Below are 27,769 nucleotides of genomic sequence, written 5' to 3' on the forward strand. Positions count from 1 at the left end.
CTGTTCTCCAGCAGAACCCGGTGAATCCATTCAGTGAATTAGTGTGCTGTATTAGGGACAGGAACACTGCCGCAAACGGTTCTAGGTAGAAGTCTCAAATGGCTCACGTCTCCCTACATAGAACAGCACGTAGGTCTTAAAATAACGGCTGCTGCATCTAAACAGAGCTCAGTGTGTCTACTAAAGAACCACTTTGGATTCAGGCATGTGTGCACAATTCATTCTGAACAGAAAGCGCAATATTTGGCTCTGAAAGCCAAAATTTCATAACTCACATAGTGCACTATATAAGGAGCAGTGACCTGTTTGAGATTCAGCTTTGGGATATTCTGAGATCTGATCTTATAGATGTTAAATATTGAGCATTAATGAGCTTTTGATGAGTTTTTTCAGTTTTCAGCTCTTTATGTGCTTGTTTAACATTAAGGAACGTTAAATATTACACTTTTTGGCTTTAACTCTGAAACAGGAAATGATCATTGGAGTTTTCTGCTTTTGCCAAAGAAATAAAAACAACATTTAAGTGAAAAAAAATTTTGCAAGTTACCTGTATTTTGTTCAGATATTTTTACTTCATTAAAACAGCCCACCAGCAGTTTGACTGATATTATACCTGGAATGCACAATAAAAAAACGAATGAAATGAAAATTCCTTAACATGGAGATTTCTGCAGGTGAACTCTTGTCGTTCTGGATGGTTGTGATGATTTATGTTCCCCTCAACACGTTCACAGAAGTCTGCTGGGCAGCTCCTACAAACAGTACAGTTATTTGCACTGCACACTTACGGCACCTGCACTGTCTCAAACGTTCCTGCTAATCCACTGCATGAGGAGCCAATCAGGAACTGATATGATTGACTTCACCTGGTCCCACTGGAAGCAACGGGATGACTGGGTCCAGTTTATATACTGTCAGAGCTGCAGACTTGCATATATTCTATATAATATATTCATATATTAATAATTCTATCCTTTCCATGCCAGGTGGGATGTGTTTTCACCTTTTTTTAAGGGGAAGTAACGTTCCCTGACGGAGTCTGCTCCTGCTTCTGCCGTGCTGTGGCTGCATTTGTTGTGATTGTACAGAAGCTCTGCTCGGTGGACGGACCATCCTATGTGATCAGACTGTGCCAGTGTAGCGGAAACTTGTGAAAGTAGAGCAGGTCTCTAAAAAGTCTTCAGTGAAGCTGCCACTTGTTCGCATAAACTGCAGTAATGCTACCGCATGTGTTTAATATCACTGTATGCCAACTACTGATGAGGAGCCAGTTCCAAAAGAGTGCATTCCTCGACTCCAGCAGGTCTAGGAGTCGGGGTCACATGCATTCACATTTTTTTGTTGTAGATAGTTCAAGGCACACTCCTAGGAAGTGTGAGTTTGAGTAGCGTATTTTAAAGTTTTTTTTTTTAGCAGCTTCATAATAATCCAATACCTGTCTGCTAGTTTCTGGTAAAGATGGCCAAACTCTTCATTTTCTTCATGATTAGGGCTGCTATGTACAATGTTTTTCACAGAATGTTGTGGAAAGTAACGTAGCTGACGTTGGCTTCTTTTTTGCCTACTTCTTATTCAAATTCCCCATTCCACCTTAAATGGTGCTGCAGTTACATTCTTGCGCCTGTAAACTCTTTAGGTAAATACTGTATCATTTAAGGTGGAATGGAAAATTCAAATAAGAAACTGGAGAATAAGCTAAACTCAGATTCAGGTTTTGGTTAACTTGCTAAATGATTTTCTCACTACAAGTTCCAAGTTTCCCATCAAAGCTTAAGCTCCCTTCAGCAGCTTCATCATGTGAAATATGTGATATGAATTCTGATGGTAAGAAGTGTTGAAAAATGAACCCTTGTGTGGTGTTCAGAAAGAAAATTATGTGGTTTATTATTATTTCAACCTCAGATTTTTGGCCTTTGCTCATTTTCTGTGCAGAACATATAAAATAACCCATTTTCAGTGCCTTCACTCTGTTCACCCCCCACACATTTATATTACACATGTGGTGTTGGGCTGAACCCACGGGGAGTAAAAGCGATGAAGTGCTGTGTCATTCACTCTGTTCTCCTCCTACATGGCCTGCTGTTAGTGTGTGTATGTGTATGTGTTTGTATATGTGTGTGTGTGTGAGGGTGGACAACATGGACAGGCTGCTGACTGGCTACAGCTGCTAAAGGAGAACCCTACGCTGGCCACTTGTGATATTTTAAACATCGGGTATTTTTACATAAATTATTATGGCTATATTGATTTAAAGAACAATAATGCGGTGGGTAAGAAACACATCTACAGCACACAAGGGTTAATCGGCTGTAATCATTTGTCAAGCTGCCTGATATTACTTGGTATAATCTGTGAATTTTGCCCATATTACTATAATCTTTAGCTATACTTAAAATTGGGTAAAGTATGTTTAGGATAGGTTAATATCTGCTGTATCTCTGTCACCGGCTCAGAGGCTGTCATGGTTTTAAATTAAGTGGAGTCGAGAAGTCGACCACATCGAATCCAGGAGTTCCCAGAGTTGTGCATCACTGATGACAAACACCGAACACCGGCACATATCTACACATACATACATCCACACACAGTGACAAGACTTTTAGATGCAAACACATAGTGAAGACACTTATAATGCATTGCACTTTGGTTTACAAAAACACAAGCAAAACATTCTAGACAAAATCTACTGAACATTTTTTTAATCTGTGATTTAAAATTTTTGTTTGTATTTAAAATATCACCATACAGAATTATAGCTAAAATTGATCAAGGACAGCTTACATGACTTTGTGTACAACAAGGCAATTCAGAAGTCTTGAGAAATAATAATTATTATTACTATATTACAGTCAGTACACACAAAAGGTACAGTGCTTTCTTACTGAAACAAGAGCATTTTTCAACATTTAAATTAAAATTCAGTTTTTTAATTTACAATTAAAGGGGAATTTTGCCAATTTCTGCATAATTAATTGGTTAAGAAGTAAACAAAGTCATTCAGAATCAACGGATATGAAATGCTCTGTTTGTAGTTTTACAGAGGTGGTGATCGGAACCAGATATCCGAAGCATTGAAAGCTACCTGACTCTGAAAGCTACCACACAGAAAGTTATAATGTGAAATATACTGCCTGAGACATTGCATGTGCTCGAAATGGCAAACTGTTATATTACATACTGCATGCTGCATTAGTGTGCTACTCTTCCTGGTAATATACAGTACAGTATCCAGTATATGACAAAATCTGTGTGCCATATTACAGGAAACATCACAGGAAATTCAGGAATCAGGGATGAACCAGACTCATCTCAAAGGCATATCTTGAAAAAAGACATGGTTTTACTGTAGTTTTATTGTAAAGCATAAAATTAAGGTGAAGGGGTACATGGTAGGGGGTAAGGCAAAATAGTACCTAAATTTAACATTATTCATGTTATTCACTGGTAAATAAAATGACTACATTTGCCATGTAGATATTGCAACCCCTGGTTCCTGTCACCATTGTAAGTCTTTACAATGCACATGCCACATCAAACTCCTCTGAATGACTTTGTTGACATCTCAACGGCTGAGTTATGCAGAAGCCATGAAAATTTGTGGAATTCCCCCTCAAAGGTTGCTTTTGATTATCATCAAAAAGGCCATCATTGTACCATGTATGCTACCCTAAATGCTACTGTACAAGCAGTACTGGACCCCATTTGGACTTCCATGAGAGAAGTGGGGGAGGTATCAAATTGTAATAGAACTCACGTGTTTGTACTCCTATAGAACCTGCTCCTGCTTCTCTATTGCCATGTATTGCAAGATAAACCAAACCAAAACGGGATGTAAATCGGCACAAAAAGACGAGTTCTGCCAAAGCCGCTTTGAACCGTCTGATGGCCGATTGCCAAGTTTGCCTTTTCACTTTTTGAGTGAAGTCCATCAGACAGCAGAGAGCAGACAGTGGTGAGGGGGAACGAACAGTGGACTGACACTCACAGCGTGTGCATGAGTTCAAGCTGTGAGTGTGTCCAATCAGTGTTCCAGTTGAAGAGGACCTTAGGCAAGATGCTCCAGAGTGGGTAGTGTCGGTCAGTGCCATCCCCAGGTCGAACGAGGTGACCTAGGACAAGGCTTGAGGTTTGGACCATGTTCACAAGCTTGTTCTCCTCTTCAGTGCTACCACACCCGGCAGGACTCTGCCCCCCTGTTCATCAGTGATGTCTCAGGGCAGTTGAAGGCTTTACGAAATTCCTCGTAGTTGCTCATCGCACCAATGACCCTTTCACCATAGCAACGAGAGCAGAGTGAGTGACGTGCATGGTGCGGTGGTGACAGTGACAAATGGAAAAGGGAAATGGATGCAGATGAGCTGTGTGTGTGTGCGTGTGTGTGTGTGTGTGTGTGTATATATAAGTCTCACCTGTACTTGGGAGGGCTGTGGGCCCCACTTACAATCTGGTCTCGTGCTGCCTCTGGCCTATAGGAGTTACAGCGTACCTGACAAACAAATACACATACAGAGTCTTTATAAAACGGATAGTTCTGGTCCTAAAATCTGATTGGCTGAGCTGCAATCGAAGCTGTTGTAAAATTCATGATATAGCACTCCTGTGACCGCCTCACAGCAACTGAACTCTGTATTACTGCGCCAAAGCACAAAAAAATCCTTGTGGTGTAAATGCAACAATCTTTGACTCATGCTGCTCACATGGATCACAGAGTATGTTGATGAAGTAAGAACCTGTTTTCTGTTTAAAATGAGGGGCTGGCGACTTTTATTCTTAACTAGAACTAGGCTGGTCAGCTAGCTAACAGGCTAAAGATAGCCTAATAGCCTAAACATTAATATCACAAGCTTGAATTGAAGTATATAATGATTAACTGTAAAAGAGCAGTATAAAAGTCTAAAACATGTCACTTCAATGGATTACACACTTCAAATATTTGTGTTTCGGTCAGTTGTACCATTACACTCTGGCTGAATCTCAAACAGCTCTGAACTCCCTAAATAGTGTGCTAGCTATGAAAGTTTAGAAATTCTAGCCTCTACAGTCAGTGCGGCATTTATCTAGTATGGATGTGTCTGATTCCCAAATGACTGATGATTTGTTGGCTGTATTTTGCACCGTTGTGTTTCAGGAACCAGTATTTAAATTCCTACGTAGTGCACCATGTGGGGAGCACAGAGCCATTTGAGATTCATCCCCAGCAACCCGCTGGATTAGTGCTAAATAAGACTTGAGGTGGTAATCTGGTGACCAAAAAGTACTTATGAATGGAGAATTTTGCATTAAACAGTGCTGTGTTATGATATGTTCATTATTATATGACAAAAACCTGAGATTACCACAATATACAGCGATGGGAGACCGAACATTCTTCTCATTCAGTGGTCCATGGTTGCTTGGCAATGATACCATACTCTAAAGGAACTACATTTCTTGGTGGAAGAATTGTTTATGTCAATTATTATTAACTTAAATTATCCTCGGAAAAGATGTGTATTTTATCATAGTTTATGTTGGCAGATGTTTTATAAAAGCAATAAGCCACTTGATGCTGTATGTTACTACAATTTTATCACAGGAGGGGAGTTTTAGGTGCTCTGCTGTGTGTTGTGCCTAAAAACACCCTTCCCCATGATAATATCTAATAAATTATTGCTTTAATAACCCATAGATATGTCACCAAGCATGTTTGGTTTAAGCTTCTATGCTTAAACCAAAAGTATCTGGTAATATAGTAAGATGATGTCACTTAAAAACTTATACTGAGTAAAAATGTCTAGAGATGAAATCTATTTCATATTTAGAATATATTTAAAGTCATTTCACTCGTCAAGATATCATTATTAGTAGTGTTAGATGTGAGGTGAGCTCCGTCTTGTGCTTAAAGTGAAGCAGACCATTCTATAATATAATAATTTGGATGCACTGCAATTTGAGCCATTGTCTAAAAAAGAGAAAAAAACCTGAACATTTTGAGCAAAAATGACAAAGATTAAATATGCCTATAATAAAGTACCAAAGCCCAAGATTTTTCAAAGGATTCTGATGGTAATGAAAATGAGAAATGATTAAAGATGCTTAGTTCACTCTCCTGTTCCAGTCGGCGCAATTTGAGCAGCACCGCATAAACAATCAAAGCACCGACAGCATGGAACTACTTTATGGTTTTTAGGAGGGACATTAGAGAAGTGTATGACAATTTCTGTTTGTGATGAGGGTCAAGATGGGATACAACACCAAACAGTTCCTCCATCACAGGTTTGACATGGACTGATGCACAAGGGAAACGTAGATTACAGTCTGATGAGTCAACCTTTCAGATTGCTTATGGAAACAATGGACGTTGTGTTCTCAAGGCCAAAGAAGTAAAGGACCATCTACGTTGTTACCAGCGTAAAGTTCAAAAGTCAGGGTCTGTCATTGTGTGGAGGTCTGTTAGTTGGTCACTTGTGTATCTGTGAAAACGCTATTAATGCTGAAGGATATGTACACATTTTGGAGCAGCACATGCTGCCTTTTAGACACCATCTTTTTCAGGGATGTCCAGGCTTATTTTAACATGCCAACTGCAAGAAACTGCATGTGTTCCATCAGCATGGCAGCATAATCACCAGCCTGAAAATGTGTGGTGCATTGTAAAGTGCAAAATATGACAATAAAGGCCACATACAGTCATGCAGCTGACTTCTATATTGAAGACTTATTCAAGAATGGCAAAAATTTCTCTTTCAGAACTGGATGTTTTTCTCTTCAGTCCCGAAATAATTATTAGTTGCTGTTAAAAGGGAAGGCGATGTAACACAGTAGTAAACATGCTCCTGTCCCAGCTTTTTTTTTTTTATGTATTTCATCAAAAAAACAAATTTCATAAGGTAAAACATCAAACATTTGTATTTTTTATTGCTTATATTTTTAATATGGGTCACACAGAATGTGCTAATCACTGCTTTCTGTTTTTAATGGTTTTTCATATTGCATATACTGTCCCAGCCTTTTTTGGAACTGTACATTTATATGAATTTGCCTGGATGTTTTAAATCAGTGAAAACATTCTAGAATTCATCTGATTAGTAAAAGAAAAAAAATGTAAATTATAAAAATCTGTGTCTTTTTTATAACAAATAATTTGAAGTTCTACAGAAATTTCTAAGGAATAAAATGTACTTTTTTTTCGTATAAATGTACTTGAGTATAAGCACAAGTATTGAATTTCAACAACACTCAGCTCTTCCAAAATAATGCTTAAGTATAGTAGTGAAGTACAAACACTCAAGTATTCCAACTCTGCTATTAGCTGTATGATACTGGGCTGAAGGTGGAATAATCAGTGACTCACTTGAGCATAGCTGAGGAAGAACAGCTGATTGTTGCTCAGACCCACTCCTGGCAATAACGGCTCCTCCACCCCCGACCTTTCCTTGTCGATCCACCTTCTGTAGGCCTGCAGATCAGCCCACAGAAACACCTTCACTACTTTTACACTAGACCTTTAAGAAAATTCAGAATGTGTTTCTTAGGTTTAGACTCAGGAGTCTACCCTGAATGCTTCTCTCATGCCGCCGTTGTCAGCTATGTTCTCTGCCAGGGTCCTCTTCCCCCTGACCTGTGAATAAACAGAGTTGTGTTTAGAGGGGCATTACAGTGTAAATGAAGATCTACTTAACTATAACTGGCATGTAGAAGATTATATCAGTATCAACACAGTTGCTGTCATCTACATTCACAAGCCAGCATTTCACTACTGAATGTAATCCAAGGCTACTTTAAAATGCACTCTTTGCTCATACAGATACTCAATGGTGAACATCTGTAGCATAGCCAATACATCGAAAAGCGTTGGCAATAGAATGGGACACTCTGAAGTAGTGTACGGGTACTCCAGTACCCGGTGGCAGTATTTAAATGTTAAAATCGCTATTTTGGTATTCATTTAGTTTTGACATAGAAAGACTGAGATAAAATAATGATACAAAGAATTTAGTAAAACAGTGAGTGTGTTTACATGCACTCAATAATCTGATAACTGCAGAAAATCACATTTTGTCATCAGTAATCTGATGATCACATTTACATAAACTTGAGTAATCAGATAATGGGGGAACTCCGGGTCTACAAGAGTCAGACAGTAATCAGATTTCTGCTTTGCGACCAGCCGATAAACTCAAACTCAAACTCAAAAATCAAAGGAAGATGTGACATAAATATAATGTAAAACTTAAACTTCATGCTGTGGCTTTAAAAAAAAGAAAGGAAACATCGCACTACTTAACCTGATCTGATGAAAAGTTTCCATGCATTGAGAAATCTGTTAACTGAGCTAAAGTCCAGCTCTCTTTATCAGATTTCTTAATTGGATTTCTAGACCTTACGCTGATCAAAGAAATCTTAGTATGCTGTTTACATGACCATTTGAATAATCAGATCACTGCAGAAATTAGGAGTGTATTATTGAGTGCATGTAAACGCACTCACTGATTTTATGCTTTAACAGGATTGTAATATGTATTTGCGTGTATGTACAACATTTGGCTAATACAAAACACGAGTGACAAGACACACATGAGTCCTCATAATGTGTGGCCACAATTTACTATAGAGTGGGAACAGGATTTTAATGCATGGCCATGACTTAGTAAGGCATCTGATCCCATTCCCAAGTTTTTGTAAGTTGTGACCACACATTATTTGTATTAGGAAGGGATGTCAACAGTGGGGCTCTGGAGCATCCACTATTGTACCGGTTACTCTCTTAGCGCATGAGCTCATCTGAAGAGGCAGCCTCTGTTACTCACCCATCACGAACACCTACAGATTTACCTACAGAGCTACTTTTGATGATAAAACATTTTTACATTTCCCTACTGCTGTGACCTAAAAAGGTTAGCTTACAGTAATACATTAATGTTGGCCATTATTACAGGAAAAAAGTCTGTTTTTTTCTTGTTTATTCCTTAACTGATTATCTGTTCCTGATCGTTTATGATTTTATGAATATTAAAATTGGTTGAAATGTGAAATGCACACACACAAATATATATATATATAAACTGATCGATGGTTAGCATTCATTGGGCATGATGACCTTAGGCTCATGTGTGGCTGCTCCAGAGAATATATATAAAGCCCCCCAGCATGGAACGCCATTTAATAGCTTTGGGATGAGTTAGAGAGGCATTTGTGATCCTTAACTAATCACCCACAACCCGTTGCTGAAAGCAATCAAATCCTCACAGCAATGTTCCAACATCTAGAATAAAGCCTTGTCAAAAGAGTTGAGGCTGTTACTACAGCAAACTTTCTATTAATACCCATCATTTCAGAAGAAACAGTGAGCAGATTTCTAAACATTTTTAGACAATTATTTTTTTGGACTTTTGCATATTGTACAAGTACTTCCTATTTCCCCCGTTATATCAAAAACAGGACTGCAAAATGCCAGAGCACACCTGCGAGTTGTCAATCAATGGGAGTGAATGGAGCTAATGGCTAAAAATGAAAAGTTGAAATTGTTTCTAGTCACTTGCCCAGAGCTTTACTTTAATTTTAGAAAGTAGAAGGATGTATTTCACTAAAAAAGCAAAGAAAACTACCTGTATGTTTCGTTTTTTCTACAGCAAATGGGTTTTGGGCAGCAGAAAGTGGGCACTGCTGCTACTGAGTGCTGATTGGTTGGCGAGCGGAGCAGCTCATTGGCTGTTCGTGCTCACAGATATCATGAACGTACATGAGGCACTGTTTTAAACTCCTATAACTCGAGTTTAGAAGCTCTTAAAAATAGAACCACGGTGTTAAAATATTTTTTGATATTCACTGTTCAGGAAATGATTGCATTCTTTTACATAAATTTTTTTTTATGCATTTATAAACTATGATTTTCCTCAAATGTTCCATCCTAACCCATTCATTTTGGACTTGGGAGTGCCCTCTAGTGTTTGAGAAACCCAGGAGACATTACAGAGTAGAAATTCTTCTCTCTACAAGTTCTCTGATTGTACGTCTAGGAGGAAGTGAAGTAGGTCAATAAGAAAGCATGTTGGGCCAGAAAGTGGCTACTGTACATTTAATCCCGCCTCTTTCCAGTGGTAGGTGTTGTATTGATCAATCATGCACTGCGTCTTGTCATTGAAGGAAGCGATCGATGCATTGCTCCACCACTGGTCCAGATTACCATCTTTGTCATATTTCCGGCCTGCATAAGCAAAAAACATGAACAATAGGTCAATGGGGCACTAAGTACTTACAACATGACATGGTTACCAAACATAAACTGTCTTACCATTGTTGTCAAAACCATGAGTGAGCTCATGTCCAACAATTACACCAATTGCTCCATAGCTTAATGATCTGGTGGACACATTTGAACGCAATTAAAAGTATGTCCAGAAAGAGACACAGAAAAAAAAGAGAAAAAGCTCTGTAGAGTAATCGAGATCTCACCGAGGGTAGTCCAGTCCCCAGAAGAACGGCTTCTGAAGCTCTCCTGCTGGAAACCCTAAAAAAGCCAAGGAAATATTAGTCTCTATTCATTAATGCCCTTCACTGGCCACTTTATTAGAAACACCCATGTTGTGGGTCTACCTTGCTGGTACAGTTAGAGTTTAGCCTATTTGTTGATGCACAGTTTGGGTTAGCCACCCTCTAGGCCTTCATCAGTGATCAGATTGTGACCACAGAGCCACTGTTGGGTGAATATACTTGAGTGGTAGACCACTACTAGCCTAGCAGTGACAGTGACTGCAGCACTGCTGAGCAAGACGCACTCCTGCTAGTGACACACACAACACTTCATAAGTGTTACTGCTGTGCTGAGAATGGTCCACCACCAAAATAACATCTGGTCCTGTGGTCAGAAGCTGACCAGTGATGAACAGCATGGAGGGGGCTGACAAACTGTGCAGCAACAGAGAAACTACAGTCTGTAATTTTACACCTATACAGTGGACCTGGAAAGGTGGACGTCATAGGGGAAGTCCAAGGTAGGCCTCTAATAAAGTGGACAGTATTGGTGTTTCATCATCAGGCAGCAGTGGTACAGCATGGTATGGTTACAAATCCAAACCCAGAGCTATCCACGCCCTGGTCGAGTACCAGTGTCCGTTTCCCACAGCCCAGTGGAACTGTGAAAGTGGAGTTCTCTTTAGCTTATGTAGTCACATACGAGGTTAGCTGCAGTCAGTGTTGTGCATGAACGGCATTCATTGAACACGCTCATGTCTTTTGTGAACGCTGTACTGAACAAATCAGTTTACAACTGATTAGCACACTGCGTGACACTTCCATAAACACAGCCAAGCATGTCTGGTGCCAGTGGTAGAGACGTAACTGCTGAAGTTGGTTTGTTTGAGTATTTATAACAGTCAGTACCTTTGTTTGTATTAGTTTTTTGTCTGGTGTTGTTACAGTACAGGTTATTCTAGAGGGTTTTTTTTCTATGCAGAGCCCGTTTTTCTTTTTTTTCATTAATCAGAATGAATCCATTTTGTGGTTTTGAATTACTGCATAAGTTAATATTGTCTAAATAAAGAAAATCATATACACTATGCTTTTCATTGTCAGCATGATATGACCCATTGTTTGAGTGTTACAATATATTCTCAGTCTCAGCATTGCTTTTTATTGTAACTTTTTAAATGTAACTCATGTATGTGATTGTTCAGTGGTTAGTAGAATAATTCATTTAGTTTATGAGTGGCATGTCGTGTGATTTTGGGCTGGTGATGGGTGGGTAAAAAGAGGTTCTACTGAAAAAGACTAGCAGCCGATTAATTGAGGAAAAAAGAAACAAATGAGCATGAACTAGTTCATTTTCAGTGTGAACCGGCACAGCACTGGCTACAGTCAGCTGCCTAATGTTTATGGGAATAAAGCCAGCGTCGTGCAGTTTGGGAGTACAGCTAACAGCTTGATGTTTTTTGGACATATGATTTTACATTTTTACATTGTCCCCTGGAGGTGGGGGGGTTTACATTGACACCTCGGGAGGTGTCACAGGCAAGCCCAACCGGGAGGAGACCCCGGAGAAGACCCAGGACACGCTGGCGTGACTATATTGCCCAGCTGGCCTGGGAGCACCTTGGAATCCCCCTGGGGGAGCTAGTGGAAGTGGCTGGGGAAAGGGAGGTCTGGGCCTCATTGCTTAGGATGCTGCCCCCGCAACCCGAACCCCGGAGAAACGGAAGATAATGGATGGATGGATGGACATTGTCCCCTGTTGTCTTGTATAGTGTCCACTGTTGGTTGGATGGTTAGACTGCAGAGCGAAAATGTCACGAACATTAACGTTTTCTGTGGAAAACCCATCAAAACATACCGATCACCACAGTCACTATACAGACCCACAGCAAACCCACACAGTTTACTGGCTCATTTCTCATGATGTTTTTATGTTGTTTCTACATAACATCACATATTCTCTCCCATTCACAGACAGCTTTTACCTTCTTTAAGTCCATACTCTCATATGCTCAACCATACAGTGCTGAAGCAGCAGAATCAATAGCTACTTTTTAATGTAGACTTTGTGGCGCTTGCTCCTCTCTAAAAAAATTAAACTGCTCCACCAGATGAACAACATATTTCATGGAAAGTAAATACCTAAAAAGGATTGAAAAAGGAGACCTATTTTCACTTAATGGTGTTTATTTGGTGGGATAGTTTTCTTTTTCAGAGAGGAACAGGCTTACCAAGAGTGGCTGGTAGCCTAGAGGTAGAAGAGACCAAGTAGCCAGTAAGTTGTGGGTTCAAATCCTTGGTTGTGCCCCCGGGTGAGACACTTAAATGAGAGTTCCACTGATTTTTCTAAATTTCTGCATGATTGAATACTTGAGGTGCAAGCAAAGTCTTTCAGAGTGGTATGCTGTGAAATGCTTACGGTAGCCTAGTTATAAATCTGGAAAAAAAAAATTTTCTTTGCTGACTATTTGGCCTCACAATTTGTTCCCCTCCACACTGAATGGACTAAAATACATGCATTAAAATGCATTTTAAGCCAAATATTTATCACAAAACTGTCATAAATCAATGTATCAGACATCAGGTAGCATATATGTAACCATTCATGTAGCAGCTTTCTGTGAGGGAGCTTTTAGAAGTGCACGTCTGGTTCCTATCACCACCATTGTGAACAATTCTGGCTTTGTACGTTTCTCTAAAATGGAGCATCTGTATGACTTTGTTTACATCTCAAGGGGTGAAAAATAGGTGGAATTCCTCTTTAACCCCCAGGGGGCTCTGCTAGCGATGCTATGCTGCGCTTAGACTGGGCATATTTTGGCAGCAATATGACAATTTCCCCTTGTAGGATCAATAATATGAAAATGAGCCAGTCCTCTGTATCAGAGACATTATAAAGAAGATGTTTGTCTGTTGTCATGTTTTCTCTAGTATGACTACTTTCAATGCGCCAAAGTGTAAAAGGGTCTATTCAGCACAGGTACAACAATGCATGATTATGAATTTGTAGTCATACCATACATTATTGCCTGGTGGAAAATGTACAAGCTAGGCTTCTAATACAGTGGGCAGTGAGTGCAAGTGACCATCAATGAGCAACAGTCTAATTTACACCATTCACTAATACAGCACAAAGATCATAACATATGAGTTCATCTTACTGATCTGATTGGTGGAGGAGCTGTAGAAGGCGTTGACAGTTGTAGGATTGGTGAACCACCTGAAGAAGAAGAGAGAATTTAGCATTTTGCATTTTGTTGTTCCCCCCTTCCCTCCAGACTTGCAGTGGCTCATTGAACTCACTCTGTGCGAGGCACATTCTTTCTGAGCCAGCCGATGTCTGCCTGCGAGATGAAACGCAAAGTCTGCATAACGTTCCCAAAGTAATCCTTCTCCGAGAATGACAGCTGTGTAGGAATAAGAGCACGAGAACTGGAGTCTTTAAAATGTCACTGGTAATTCAATATAACAGGCATGGAAACCACAGATACCACAGGTCAGAGATAAATCAGAAAACTTTAAGCTTGGTCTTTGAACTTGTACCCGTTTAATGTCCTCATTGATGTAGGTATCATTTAGGATGAACTCTGGGTAGCCCACTTTAGCCAGGACTGCATGGGCCTGCGGTGAGAAAGAGGGGTTATATGGAGATAACAGGAAAGTCCTTATGATATTCTTTGCCCACATATAGAGCCACATACCTTCTGTATTGCTTTCTTCTTTGTTTCTGCATCCATCCAGTCGTTCTCTTTCTCCAGCATATCAATAAAGGCCCACCGGATGCCCTCAATCAGCTCCTCCATCTCCACGAATACAAACACACAATATTGTCAGTCAAGTATTTGCATTTCTGATTGTTCTGATCACACGGTATAAAACTGCCTACTGTAATTCTGTATCCTTTCCACTAGATGGAGACAAAGCTAAAAGGAGCATCTTTTGTATAAGTAATGATGGAATTGTTTTCATTGTTGAAGACAACGTTGAGGACAGGGAGAATAGGAAGCTGTTCTCAGATCAGACTTTTCACTCTACATGTAAAGTGTGAGTTTGCAACTAAATTGGCTCACAGCGATTTTTTTAATGCTCTGCAAACTGTCTGTGGTAGATTTCAGAGACATTTATCCACCCACACAGGACATGTTGCCCATAATTTCATAACTGATCTTTTGGAAAAGCAGTAATCACACATCAGCTGGGAGCCAGTTTTTCATTTGCATGTGATTGTTACTTTTTTAATGTAGTTTCTGAAAGAAGTGAAGAATCTGAAACTCCGATTTATATGCCATAAACTGAATATGCCTATGAATGAGCAAGTGAGTGACTGACTGAGTGAGTGTGAGTGAGTGAATGAATGTGTGAGTATGGGTGAATAAGTGAGTGAATGAATAGGTAACTTTAAATTAATGAACTGGTAAGTGAGCAATTAAATGATTGAGCATGAGTGAGTGAATGGGTGAGTATGAGGGAATGAGTGAGCGAGTAAGTCAGTATATTAATGAGTACAAATTAATGAGTAAATGGGTTAATATAAATTAATGAGTGAATATGTGAGTATAAGTGAGTGAATAGGTGTGTATGAATGAGTGAGTGAGTGAATTATTAAAGGTGTAAATGGGTGAATATAAATGAATGAGTTGATGGGTAAACATTAATAAGTGCCTCAGCGAGTGAGTGAATGAGTGAGTGAGTGGGTGAATATGAATGACTGATTGAGTGACTGGGTGAAAATGAATGGGTTTGTGAGTGATTGGATTAATATAAAAAAGTGAGTGAATGGGTGAGTATCAGTAAGTGAATTGGTGAGTATTAGTAAGTGAATGGGTGAGTGTGAGTAAGCCAGTGAGTGAATGAATAAGAATGAGTGAGCAAGTAAGTCAGTGGGTGAGCATGAGTAAATGGGTGAATATAAATATGTGAGTTCATGAATGAATATTAATAAGCAAGTGAATGAATGAGTGAGTGAGTGACTTGGTGAATATGAGTGAATGAGTGAGTATGAATGAGTGAATGGGTGAATGTGTGTGAGTTAATAGGTGAATATTAATAAGTGAGTGAGTGAATGAGTGAGTATGAGTGAGTAAGTGAGTGACTGGGTGACTGAGTGAGTGAGTAACTGAATGAGTGAATGAATAGGTGAATATCAATAAGCATGTGAGTGAGTGATAAATGAGTAAAGTGAATGAGTGACTGGGTGAATATGAATGAGTGAGTGAATGGATATAATAAGGAAGCAAGTAGCTTAAAAACTACCATGTGTTTCTTGTCCTCCTGAAAGTGTTTATCAACAAAGAGGCGTCCGGTGGCGTACATGAGCGTGCCCTCAATGTAGTTCACGCACTTATCCCAGCGAGGCGTGAGTGAGGTTGTTCCTGTGGTAACCTGATGAGACAGAAGATCAGTATTCAGTCAGAGGTAACCGAATATGCGTAATGTGTCATCTATGAGAATCCATCAATGTATGAATTCTATGTTAAATAAAATTAGCAGCGGGGAGGGGACACTCACTCGAGCAAAGTCCAGATATCGGTAGAGGAAGCGCCTGCTAAGGGTAGTGATTCTAGACAGGACTGACCTCCACACCACGTAGTTGGCCACAGTCCTAAAGCCAGGAGGACAGAAGGAGTGAAATAAGCAGATTAAATTAGCATTTAAAGCTAATTAAAATTAAAGCTAAGTATATTAGGTAGTGGTCTGGTCTAGAATACAGGACAGTAATAAAGATTTAACAAGACAGATGAGCAACATGTCCACGTAGACAGGAACACAAACACACACAAAACCACACCACTAATGTAAGAGCACACTGCCCAACAGAAGATGGCTTTAATCAGTTAATTAAATTGATGGTGTCTGTGTGTCTGGCTGGTGTCCTCTCCTCCTCTGGTTCTGGTTGTTACCTGCTGTCAGTGACATTGAGGAGCTTAAAGAGGTCCTTCATGTATTGAGGAACACGCACTATAGTGTGCTCAGATGATGAGATGGACAAATCTGGATACAGCTTAGAGTCGATCGATGCTCTCACAAAACTCAGCCAGTTAAACTGCGGAGAAACAGGATGAGAAGGAGTGAGCTGGCCTGGTATATTCAGGTTCATGTGTTTTGCTCACAGTGTAGGAGTAACACAGTTTGAAAAACATGGCATAGGATTTGGCTGCAACACCTAATTGAAGACAAGATTAGTGATTAGTTGGATTGACAACACGTACATTTCCTAGCTAGGTACTTGTTTATTTGAAAGCTAGTGGAAATGCAGATGGTGGAGAATGCAGTTTAGGGTCATGTGAAACACAAACTAATTATCAATCTGAATGAATGGTGATGCAATTAGTATTTGTGTGCATCATTCAAAGGGAAGAAATGCACAAATCCACATTTGCATGAACCATAGTAAACAAACCCTAAATAAGAATGCAATTTTTTTACAACTAGGTTTAACTAGCTTGGCAAATAGAGCTTAGCTAACAGGTTAACAGGCTACTCCAGTAATAATCTGAGTTATTTCTTCTGAGTTATATATGAGGCTTTAAATTGAAATATTTGCTGAATTCCTGTAAAACTGTGACATACAGTTATATGAGCTTGATGGACATCCTATTCCAAAACCATGACATTAATATGGAGAACTCCAAATCCTGAAAAACAGCCCTAGCACTACCACTTCATGACTAAACTTTCATTTCACATTAATGGCACTTACAGTTGACTGGGGCAGATCTAGCAGGGCAGAAATTTCCCAAATTAACAATGCCACTGTTAAAGTCACTGAGCTCTTCAGTGTGACCCAGATTTCCAGTAATTTCCAGTATGACCCAATTTTATAAACCTTTTAGCAATAGGTGTGGCTGAAACACCTAAATTCAATAATTAGGAGGCTGTTCACACACGTTCAGCCTTAAAATGTAGGTTTAAGTGTTCAAAATGACATTGTCTGCATTTGAATGTGTATTTTTTCATTAGATTTAGTGAATAATTTAATGTTTTATTTTGACAGCCCTAAAGTGCAGTGCCCAGTGAAAAATCCCCGTTGGAAACTCTTTTTAGTCTTAGATTAGCCGTAATCATGGTTTAGAAGCCCTAATGTTTAATCTTAATTGTTGACTAATAACCTTTTCTTTCCCCATTTAATCAAAGCAATCGCATGCTGAGTAATTGACAGTTGCTACTGTATTGCAGGAGTCTCACCTCTGGAATTGTGCGCTGCAGTTTGGACAGGCTGTATTTGTTATACATGCTCTCACTGGTTCGGTTCTCAAAAGGGATCATTATCTAAACACACAAACGGGACAGAGCACTCAGTAATTCAATAAAACCAAAAAGCATCTTAAAGAGGTCTTAGCCCACAAGACCGCAAAGCTTCTGATCCAACAAAACACAGCCTCATCACTTTCGGCTCTTTCGTGGCCACAAAGACAAACAAACGCTTTTCACCTGAGCCAGTTTCATCTCAAAGTCAAGCACCGGCTTCATCTGTTGTTCTGCTGCCTCTTCTGGGGCTCCCAGCATGACGGGAACATCCACCATGAGTCTCAGGAGAGCCTCTCGGTTCTGCACAGCGATACACAGCGACAAACACTGTGGTTATCCTACCAAGACACACTGCTAGGACAGAACATGTTATGATGAATGCATTGGACTCACAGCCTGTGCCTCAGTGGTGTTGGTGATATAATCTTCTCTGGACAAAACCAAAGATGCCTGGTCCAGCTAAGACCAAATAAGCACAAATGATAGATGATAAGAGATAATCACAACATATAACATTAGAAATACATACAGCACCATTCAAAAGTCAGAAAACAGGATTAATTTCTAGTCTAAACGGCAATTATGTACATTCATGTATCCACCTTCTGCCATTTTAGCAGCTTCCATTCTTTTTAGGAGACTTGCTCTGATCTTCTAACAAATCTGCAAGGATATTTTTCCACATGTTGCGTTTTCTGCTTCTCATGATCCAAATAATCCCAATTATATTTAATATACTCTGAGATTCTGAGATGGACAGTGCATTATTTTTTGTTTACAAATTTAATGAGTAAGACGAAGGTTTCCAACGCCAATCCTGATCCCGAAACTTTAAAAGTCTTGCAGTTTACATGAAAGGAAAATTGATTCCCAGAGTGAAAGTTGGTAAATGCAGTACAACTAAACTGGCAAAGGGTGCGCCAATGCTTTGAATATTAATAAGCCTAAAGAAAATATAAAAGGCATATTGTATTGTATTCATTTTTGCATATTATTTTTTTTCCTTTTTTTAATTGGTTGCCCATACATTAAAAACATATCGCTGTTGTCAGAAACAAAACCTCATATCTCCAAAATAGTAACTTTACAGGACAAGGAAAAAAACTACTTTACTTTTAGTGCAGGTCACTGGAACCAGATGTTTTTCCAAGTCATTTTGGGTCGTTTCTTTTAGTCCATTCATCATGAAATTTACACACAATGCAAAGAGCAACAGGTGTTTTTCAAATTATGCCAAAAACTGAAAAACGTCACAAACGGTTTTGTTTGTTTGTGACTCGAGAGACAAAGTTAAGGTTTGCATGATTCTGGAAAACTAACAGTGGTCTTTTGAAATCTTTCAGCTAATTAATTCATATTAAAAATGAATTCATATAAAAAAAAAAACCTCTGCTCTTAGAGGATGATGACTGCCTGACACAGCTGGCGATAGCAACATTGCATTCAGCTTTTTAAAGATAAAATCCTAGATGATCCATAGTCTAGTGCAATATATCGTGCTGCACTTGTATATTGTATTTTTATTGTATTGCACTGTGTATTGTAGTTTATTGTATTGTATTGTGTATTGCACAGAGTTCTGTGTTCAACTCTGTTCCTTTTCTCTCTGTATCTACAGTGACTTTTGTTTCTAGCAGTATCTGAGCTCAGGACCGTCCTTCCCTCTAACCATTTGGTAACTAGCAAAGATACTTTCTCTAGATAGACAAAGCACGTCTTGTAAGACGCTCTGGATAAAAGCGTCTGCTAAATGCTGTAAATGTAAATGTAGTGCAAACACAAAGCATGTAAAAATGTAATTATAAAGAAAATTCTAAAGAAAAAATCATAGCATATGAGTTGTGGAGAAAATGTTTGGATGAGGGGTGTTATAGATTTTTTTAATATTTGTTTATTGCTTTATAACTGGAAGAGGCTAGGTTTTTTTTTTGCTTTTAAAGCACTGTAAGTAACCCAGTGCAGAAAGCAGACTTAAAATGCTGTTTTGGCTTGTAAAGTACATTGAAGACTTCATTATTACAGTTCAGAGTGGTATCTGTATAGTTATTGGCTGCACAGTGAAGAGGGCATTTGTAACCATTGGTAAGAGTAAATTGAACTAGTTAGCTTTTACACATTAATGCGGCTTGCTCTTGTTCTATTTAGCCCGTCTAGTTGTCATCAGTAAGCTACACAATAGCAATAAGAAGTCAAAATTGCATAAGGTTCATTTAAGCCAGTTCCACCATGACTAACATACACCTAAGCCTCACCTTGATGATGTAACGCTGTGAGTTCTTGTCGTCCGGCGAGACGTACAGACGCACCAGGACAGATTTGCTGTGCTGGGTGCGAATCTGAGCCAGCGTATGTAGCAGATCAAACTTTTCCTCGTCCCACTGCACGTCAGCACCCAACACATTGCCAAGTACAGGCCAGCGGAATTCCCGCTTCCTCAACTCCTTTAGCAGCGGCTTGGCGTCCAGCAGCTCCAGAGCAGCTGAGAGGAGCCACAGGGCACATTTTAGCAGAACATAAAGGTCACTTGAGAAAGAACATCCTGTCTTACAGTCGAGACAAAGTTATTCATTCACTGCACGATTTTAGACAAGACAGGTCTCACATTGACTGTTCAGTATTAGACATAATAATCTTAATAATCTAAGGGATTTTGGAGAGTGTCTGTGGGAACTGTTGCCTGTTCATCCAGAAGAGCACTTGTGAGGTTAGACACTGATGTTGATGGGTTTTTTTAGGTGTTTGATGGGGTTGAGGTCAGAGTTGAGTGCAGGCCAGTCACATTTTTCCATACCAAACTGAGCCAGCCATGCCTTTAGGGACCTTGCATTGTGCACTGGGACTCAGTCATGCTGAAAGAGAAAAACTGTCTTCCTCAAACTGTTCGCACAAAGTTGGAGGCATTCAATTGTCCAAACTGTCAAAATCTCTTCACAGGAAACTAAGGGTTCTACGCCAACCCCTGAAAAACAACCCCATAGCATTATTCCTCCTCCACCAAACTTTATAGTTGGCACAGTGCAGTCAGGCAGGTAACATCCTCCTGGCATTCACTAAACCCAGACTCGTCCATCAGACTGACAGATAGAGAAGCACTATTTGTCACTCCACAGAATTACATTTCCACTGCTCCAATCCAGCATCTGATGCTTGGCATTGTGCTTGTATGTAAGGCTTGCTTGCAGCTGTTTGGCCATGGAAATCCATGCCATGAAGCTCCTGGTGCAGTTTTTGTGCTGATATTAAGGGTCCATGTATATGCAGTCACTGTTCTCAATAAACGCCGATGCCAAAAATTGGGACCTGTGTTCCCTCATGTTGCGATTCATGTGAACTCTATGTTGGCTCAATAATTATTACATTACTGAAAGTAATGAATAGATCCTGATGGAGCTTACACTCATATACAGTATCTCACAAAAGTGAGTACACCCCTCACATTTCTGCAAATATTTTATTATATCTTTTCATGGGACTACACTATAGAAATGAAACTTGGATATAACTTACAGTAGTCAGTGTGCAGCCTGTATAGCAGTGCAGATTTACTGCCCTCTGAACAGAACTCAACACACAGCCACTAATGTCTAAATGCCTGGCAACACAAGTGAGTCCACCTCACAGTGAACATGTCGAAATTGTGCCCAACTGTGTCACTGTCCCTCCCTGATATCATGTGACTCATTAAGAGTTACAAGGCTCCAGGTGTGAATGGGGACCAGGGCTGTTAAATTTGGCGTTTTGGGTACAATTCACTCATACTGGCCACTGGATATTCAACATGGCACCTCATGGCAAAGAACTCTCTGAGGATGTGAGAAACAGAACAGTTTCTCACCAAAGAAGTTGAGTCCATGTGTTCCATGCCCAAGAGTGTTAAGGCAGTGCTAGATAATAATGGTGGTCACACAAATATTGACACTTTGTGCACAATTTGGACATGTTCACTGTGAGGTGGACTCACTTGTCTTGCCAGCTATTTAGACATTAATGGCTGTTTGTTGACTTTTCTGAGACAATTTAGCTATAACAAAATGTGCTGCTTTTTAAATGGAAATAAATGATTAATTTATTCAGTATTTTTCAGTAACAACAAGTTGCTCATCAATAAGTAAGTAGCGCATGTTGAACTTCTTTAGTCCTGCTGGAAAAGCATCTCAGGTGGCTCCTCATGAAGTTGCTTAAGAGAATGCCAAAAGTGTGCAAAGATGCATAAAACAACAGGGGGGCTCCTCTGACTAATTTAAGATATATTTATTTCTGCATAGTTCTCTTCACTTCAGCATTACTGTAAAAAGTGGAAATGTCAACATTATATATATATATATATATAAAACACTGTGTAGGTGTGACCAAACAGACATGGTATGTGTTTGTGTGTTTGTAGGTGACTGTTATTTTTAGTTTGTGTTAGAATGTTATATTTAAGTTTGTTTGGTCTGAAACCACTCACTCTCGTTCATGCACGACCGGTAGAGCACCTTGGCTTTCTTCACCGCTTCTATGTCACTGTTTGTAGTGGGCTGCTCCAGGAGCTCTGACACACAGAAAACACATCAGCAGCCCAGTTAGGATATATACTGCACAACACAATGGTAGCTTTCAGCACATGATAATAAAACAATAACCAGTATAACCAGTATAATAAATAGAGGCAAGAGCCATTACCCTGAGATAACTCTACTGTGTATAGTAGGCCTGCGCAAATGTGGTCAGTGAGGCTTTTTGCTGCCTAAAACCATCCAATGAGAGAACAAACATATCTGTATTATATAAATACGCTATTAAATCCTTGTTTTCCTGTTAAAATTGTATTTTTCAATAATTTATTTGCAGAATATGGTGTAATATTTGAAACCTGCTTACTTTATTTGTATACTTTTTGCCTACTTGACCCTCAAACATTGCTTTGGCCCTCTAAGAAAAAACCTTTTTGCATTCTGGCATAGACTATGACCTGCGTCAATATAACTTTATATATGTATATATATATATATATATATATATATATATATATATATATATATATATATATATACATATGCATGATTTAAGGGTTCTTTGCATTGTGAAGGTGTTCTTCAGATTGATGGAGCATGTGCTGCATATGGTTCTATATAGACCCATACTGAGGGTTTGAAATGGCATTGCTGACATTGTAACAATAGAAGATTCTTTTTTGGTGCTATATGGACCCCTTTTCAAAAAAGTTCTATGTAGAACCATCTACAGCACATTCTCCATCAATCTGAAGCACACTTTCACAATGCAATGAACCCTTTAATCATGCAAAGTTCTATATAGAACCATATGTACCATTTATATATTTATATGCTATCATTTATACTAAAGAACCCTTGAAGAACCATAATTTTTTCAGTGTGAAGGCATAAATCTACTACATATGTTACACTAAACTTCTTATACTTTTATGCAGTTTCTCCAATACTCTTTCAAGTATTGGTCAATTAACATTCTCTGTCCAGTATTGTAGTGTGTACTGTTGTTAAAGCTGGGCATTGTTCAAATGATCAATACCGTTGCCAATACCAATACCAATTTCTGCATGATACTATGTATGATACCATATTCATATACATATATTATATATATAAACACAAAAAATCCAGGTTTGTACTCTTAGTTCTGCTTTTTATTACTTAAAAAAATTGGCTACAAAACTACTCCAAATGTTCCAGTCATGGCAGTGTACCCTGGAGGAGTCTAGGACTTGGACTTTGTCATGCATACATATATATGTAATGTACATAGTAATGTTGAACTGACCTGTATTGAATTAATAAGCCACTCACCTTTCAGCTTGAGGTCCACATTCTGGCGGAGCCAGGGGTAGATCCCATAGCTGGAGGAATCTTCTGGAATGGGGTTTTCTTGGAGCCAGCCTCCACATGCATACTTGTAGAAGTCTTCACAGGGCTGGGCAGAGAGGTCCATCTTGTTGAGGATGGATCCAGCTACAGAAGATGTTACAGAAGAGGATGTACATTAGAAAATTATGAAATTCACTAGATACTAGGCAGCATATTCATTACCATTTCATGTAATCATTTTCTGTAAGGGAACTCTTAAATTCTTCAGATGTCTGGTTCCTATCACTACCAATGTGAACTACACTAGAACATAGCATTTCACACCAAACCAGCCTAATTGACTTGATTTACGTCCTAACCATTTAATTATGCAGAAATCTATGGAATTCCCATTTAATAGATGTTTTATCCCAGTTTCCACAAGAGTAAATTCTATCCCCAATCCTGTGGCCAGGAAGAGAAGTGTTTTCATTTTGTCCCCATATCCATGAAATGCCATGGAGTTGCTGCTATTCCCATTTCTCTGCATTTCTCTGCACCATGATATACTATATGTCCAAAAGTAGCCAAACATATCTTCTAATTAGTGAGTTTAGCTGCATTCATTGCTCTCTTAGGTTCAGTTGTGCCACCGCAGCTCGTGTAATTCCTTTAGAAAAGCACTGCCAATATAATGGGATGCTCTGGGGAAGCTGCATATGAGCCCTATCCTAAGAGTCAGAGGGGTATAAAGCCCCCCAGCACTGGGCTGTGGAGCAGTGGAACTGTGTTCTCTGGCATGATGGAGCTCCATCCAGTACCTTTGGGATGAGTTGGAGTGATCCAGAACTGATCATCCAACCTCAGTACCTGACCTCACTAAAGCTCTTGTCTGAATGCAATCAAATCCTCACAGCAATGTCCCAACATCTAGTGTAAAGGCCTCCCAAAAGAGTAAAGCTGTTACTGCAGCAAAGGGGGAGAAACTTCCCATTAATACCCTTCATTTCAGAGGTTACGTTAGATGAGCAGGCGTCTACAAACTTTTGGACACACAGTTTATATTGAAATTATTATATTGACCCTGTATGGGTATTTTAAGGTAGGGTCTGAAGGAGTGTACCTGCTTCAATGCACTCCGACGATAGGCAGAATTCTTCATTGGTTGTTTTCTGTGAGACTAGAGGGAAAAAGAAAATATGTGAAACTGTCAGAGCACAATGCATCCAAGCCCTAAACGGAGCCTGGACCACACTTGCCATGCCACGTTCTCGTCAGCTGTCCAGGGTATGGATGTCATTGAGAATGCTGACCTAATGCTCCACTGCACACATACCAAAAAGGCCAGTGAAAGCAAACACACACACACATGCAGTGCTGTGCAAAAGCCAGCCTACTTTTATTTGATTTCCACTCAAAACAGCCACTAAGTACAATTTTTAAGGAGATATTAGGAAAGTGAAGGAAAAATAAGTGAAAAAACAAGAGTTTCCAAAACAGAAGTTCAAAAAATGATTTAAAGCTTTAGAAAAAATGGGCCTCCTAACAACCACGCAAGACCTGGCAGACACCAAAACTGTCCCTATGGGATAAACAACACTTAATGCTTCCATCTTTGAGAGAGAGGAGAAAATCAAGCAGCTTGAGATCTGAAAATATCCACAGGTGTTTCTGTCCATCCTTCCAATGTGGGGAGATGACTCAGTGACGTGGGTCTGAAAGGATGTGTAGCTGTCAAGAAGAGTGACTGAGAAGATAAATCAAAGAAGAAATGAAACAACGAAGAAACTGGTGTTCTCAGAACAATGGAGTGACCACCTCAGAGTCCAGACCCCTACACAATTGAATGTTTGGCATTACTTCGATTCCAAGAAGCAGGAAATGCAACCAACTTCTAAGACTGAACTCTGGAGGTGTGGAAAAATGTCTTCTAGTCTTCTGCAAGGAACAGAAGCTGTAATAAAGTCAAAGTGTTGACAAAATAATTGCTGATTAATGATTAATGAATTAATGATTAATGATAACTAAATGATATTTAGTTGTTTGTGTAATTGTTTATATATGTTTTATAGATGGAGCTCCGTAGTGGAGATGTTTTATAGATGTTTTATAGATGTTTCTGATGGACAAAAAAAATGTACTTAATGGCTGTTTGATTCAATATTAAATAAATAAAGGGAAGATCCTCTGATAATTAATAGAAAATATCCATGCACACTTTAATGTATAACATGTAACATATAACCAATATACACATTTTGCGTAAACACTGCGTCCCGTATTGATCATGCTGCATGCACATCTAAATGTTGTTGAGGAACTGTTGCAGCCTCGCTTTTGCACTGTTTACAGTCCACTCCGCAACTGGACAGCAGATGACCACAGCATGAACCAGAACACCACTCATTTACAGTGCCTTAGCACAGCATGAACACGCCTCATTACGCTCAGCCTCACAAAGCTGTGCGTGTGTGCCTGTGACTTTATTATGTGCAGGAAAAAATGAGTCTAATTACACAGCTATTCACCACAAATATGTTAACCTTCAAAATAAGAAACAATAGGAACAATAGCCTCATATTTAGCACCTCTGGGCATTCCACCCTCCCTCCTCTCCTCACACATAAAACATATACTCTCTCTTTTTCTTTCTTGAGTGACTCAAAGCCAACAAGATATGTTTTTAAGTCAAAGCTAAAAAAGATATTGTCTTCTGTATGTTTTACTCTGCTGAGCTACTCTGCCCTGGAGTAATTACAGCCTTTGAAGCAAAGCTGTGAGCGTAACTTTATACGCTTCTAAAATAATCTCACACACAAACACACATCTGAAGTTAGTGTGGCTAGAGGGACGCTGCACACTTTTCCCACGGCGCCTCATTCTGCATGTGTTTGTGTGCATCTCTGCCTAAAAATGACTAGAAATTTGTCAGTGGATGGCGGACAACACTGGCAACGTTAATATGGTATTGCACTCATGAGCATGGATTATATGTAGTTGTTTTTGCACATTTTCGGGACAAAAATATCCCGACTATGTAAGAGAAGCAGAGAAAACTAGCCGTAAATAGCCTTAAACGGGATTTCTACAAAAGCTACAGCTTTTGTTTTTATTAGAAGTGAAAGGGCAAAACTTTTTAATATTAGCTCTTATGTTACTGAGGTTAAGATGGGAAACGTCTACCTGTACATGTATATATACACACGTATAATGCACATTGAAGATTTTATTACTTATAGGTGCATATATGCAACCCATATGGGACATACTATTATATATATATATATATATATATATATATATATATATATATATATATATATATATATATATATAATATACAAACATAAAATACACAGGACAAATTGTTAATACAAATAGAGATTCATGGTCTTCAGGCAAATGCCTGTTGCCATTTACACTGTGTGCAATTTTCAACATTGATTGGACAAAAAAAATGGCCCAAAAATTCTTACAAAAAAGTCTGGTTCCACTGACTTCCATTGACATTAAAATGTTTTTTCCTTCTGCAAAGCTACACCAGCAATATTAATTTTACACATAGTTACCTATGTACACATAATCCATACTGGATAAATGCAAGACCACACACTCTAACAAGGTACAAACACAAATATGTGTGTGTAGCGCACTTACCCGCAATGACAGCAATCAGCAGAGCCAGGCAAAGGCACACTGACCCTGTGAGGGCTGCTTTCATGAGTGTTGTGGGGGCCGCGCTCTGCTTGGAGCCCCTTCCGCTCAATTTCTCCATCTCCATCTCCATACTGCTGGGCTCACTCAGCAGTACCTCGATTGGCTGTCCCTGGCTTTCTTAGCTCTCGCTTGTTCCTTTCCTTCCTTTAGCCTTCCCTCGACCTCTCTCTCTCTCTCTCTCTCTCTCTCTCTCTCTCTCTCTCTCTCTGTCCTGTTGGCCGTGGCCCTGTTTCACCCCTGCTGGCCCAAAGATGATAAGCCCTGGTCCCGGATCAGTGCAGCAAAAGGCTCAGCCAGCTGGGTCTGAGGTATGTGTGTGTTTGTCTGTGTGGGGCCTCGACTGGACAGACGTTCACTCTCCGTTCCTCCGGTCTGCAGGTCTCAGGTCAGCCGTGTAGCTTTGTTCTTAATGTCCAGCTCTCTGTGGTGCTGCTGGTCACTCACGGGCCAAAGGGAATAAGTGTTTCTCTCCACATGCCAAGAGCATTTCAGAGCCACTGGCTGAGAGAAGCAGCAAGAAGGAGGGAGAGTAATAGAAGGGGAGGGGG

At 39.5% G+C, this 27,769-nt stretch overlaps 1 protein-coding gene across 1 annotated transcript; it reads right to left on the bottom strand.

The window, feature by feature from the left end:
- Window positions 1-2,682: 2,682 nt before the first annotated feature.
- Window positions 2,683-27,769, bottom strand: phex (phosphate regulating endopeptidase homolog, X-linked). Its single transcript, XM_017718277.2, has 22 exons — window positions 27,162-27,769; window positions 24,628-24,684; window positions 23,508-23,669; window positions 22,148-22,231; window positions 19,950-20,176; window positions 18,091-18,156; window positions 17,881-17,997; window positions 17,635-17,718; window positions 16,350-16,492; window positions 15,958-16,051; window positions 15,703-15,831; window positions 14,151-14,252; window positions 13,993-14,070; window positions 13,753-13,856; window positions 13,611-13,669; window positions 10,435-10,489; window positions 10,274-10,341; window positions 10,056-10,186; window positions 7,535-7,600; window positions 7,334-7,438; window positions 4,410-4,486; window positions 2,683-4,268 (listed from the first exon to the last, which is right to left on the bottom strand). The coding sequence occupies exons 1-22, from the start codon at window positions 27,289-27,291 to the stop codon at window positions 4,166-4,168; spliced, it is 2,241 nt and encodes a 746-aa protein (XP_017573766.2). The 5' UTR covers window positions 27,292-27,769; the 3' UTR covers window positions 2,683-4,165.

The sequence above is a fragment of the Pygocentrus nattereri genome, chromosome 24 (assembly GCF_015220715.1).
Source record: "Pygocentrus nattereri isolate fPygNat1 chromosome 24, fPygNat1.pri, whole genome shotgun sequence".
Lineage (NCBI taxonomy): Eukaryota > Metazoa > Chordata > Actinopteri > Characiformes > Serrasalmidae > Pygocentrus > Pygocentrus nattereri.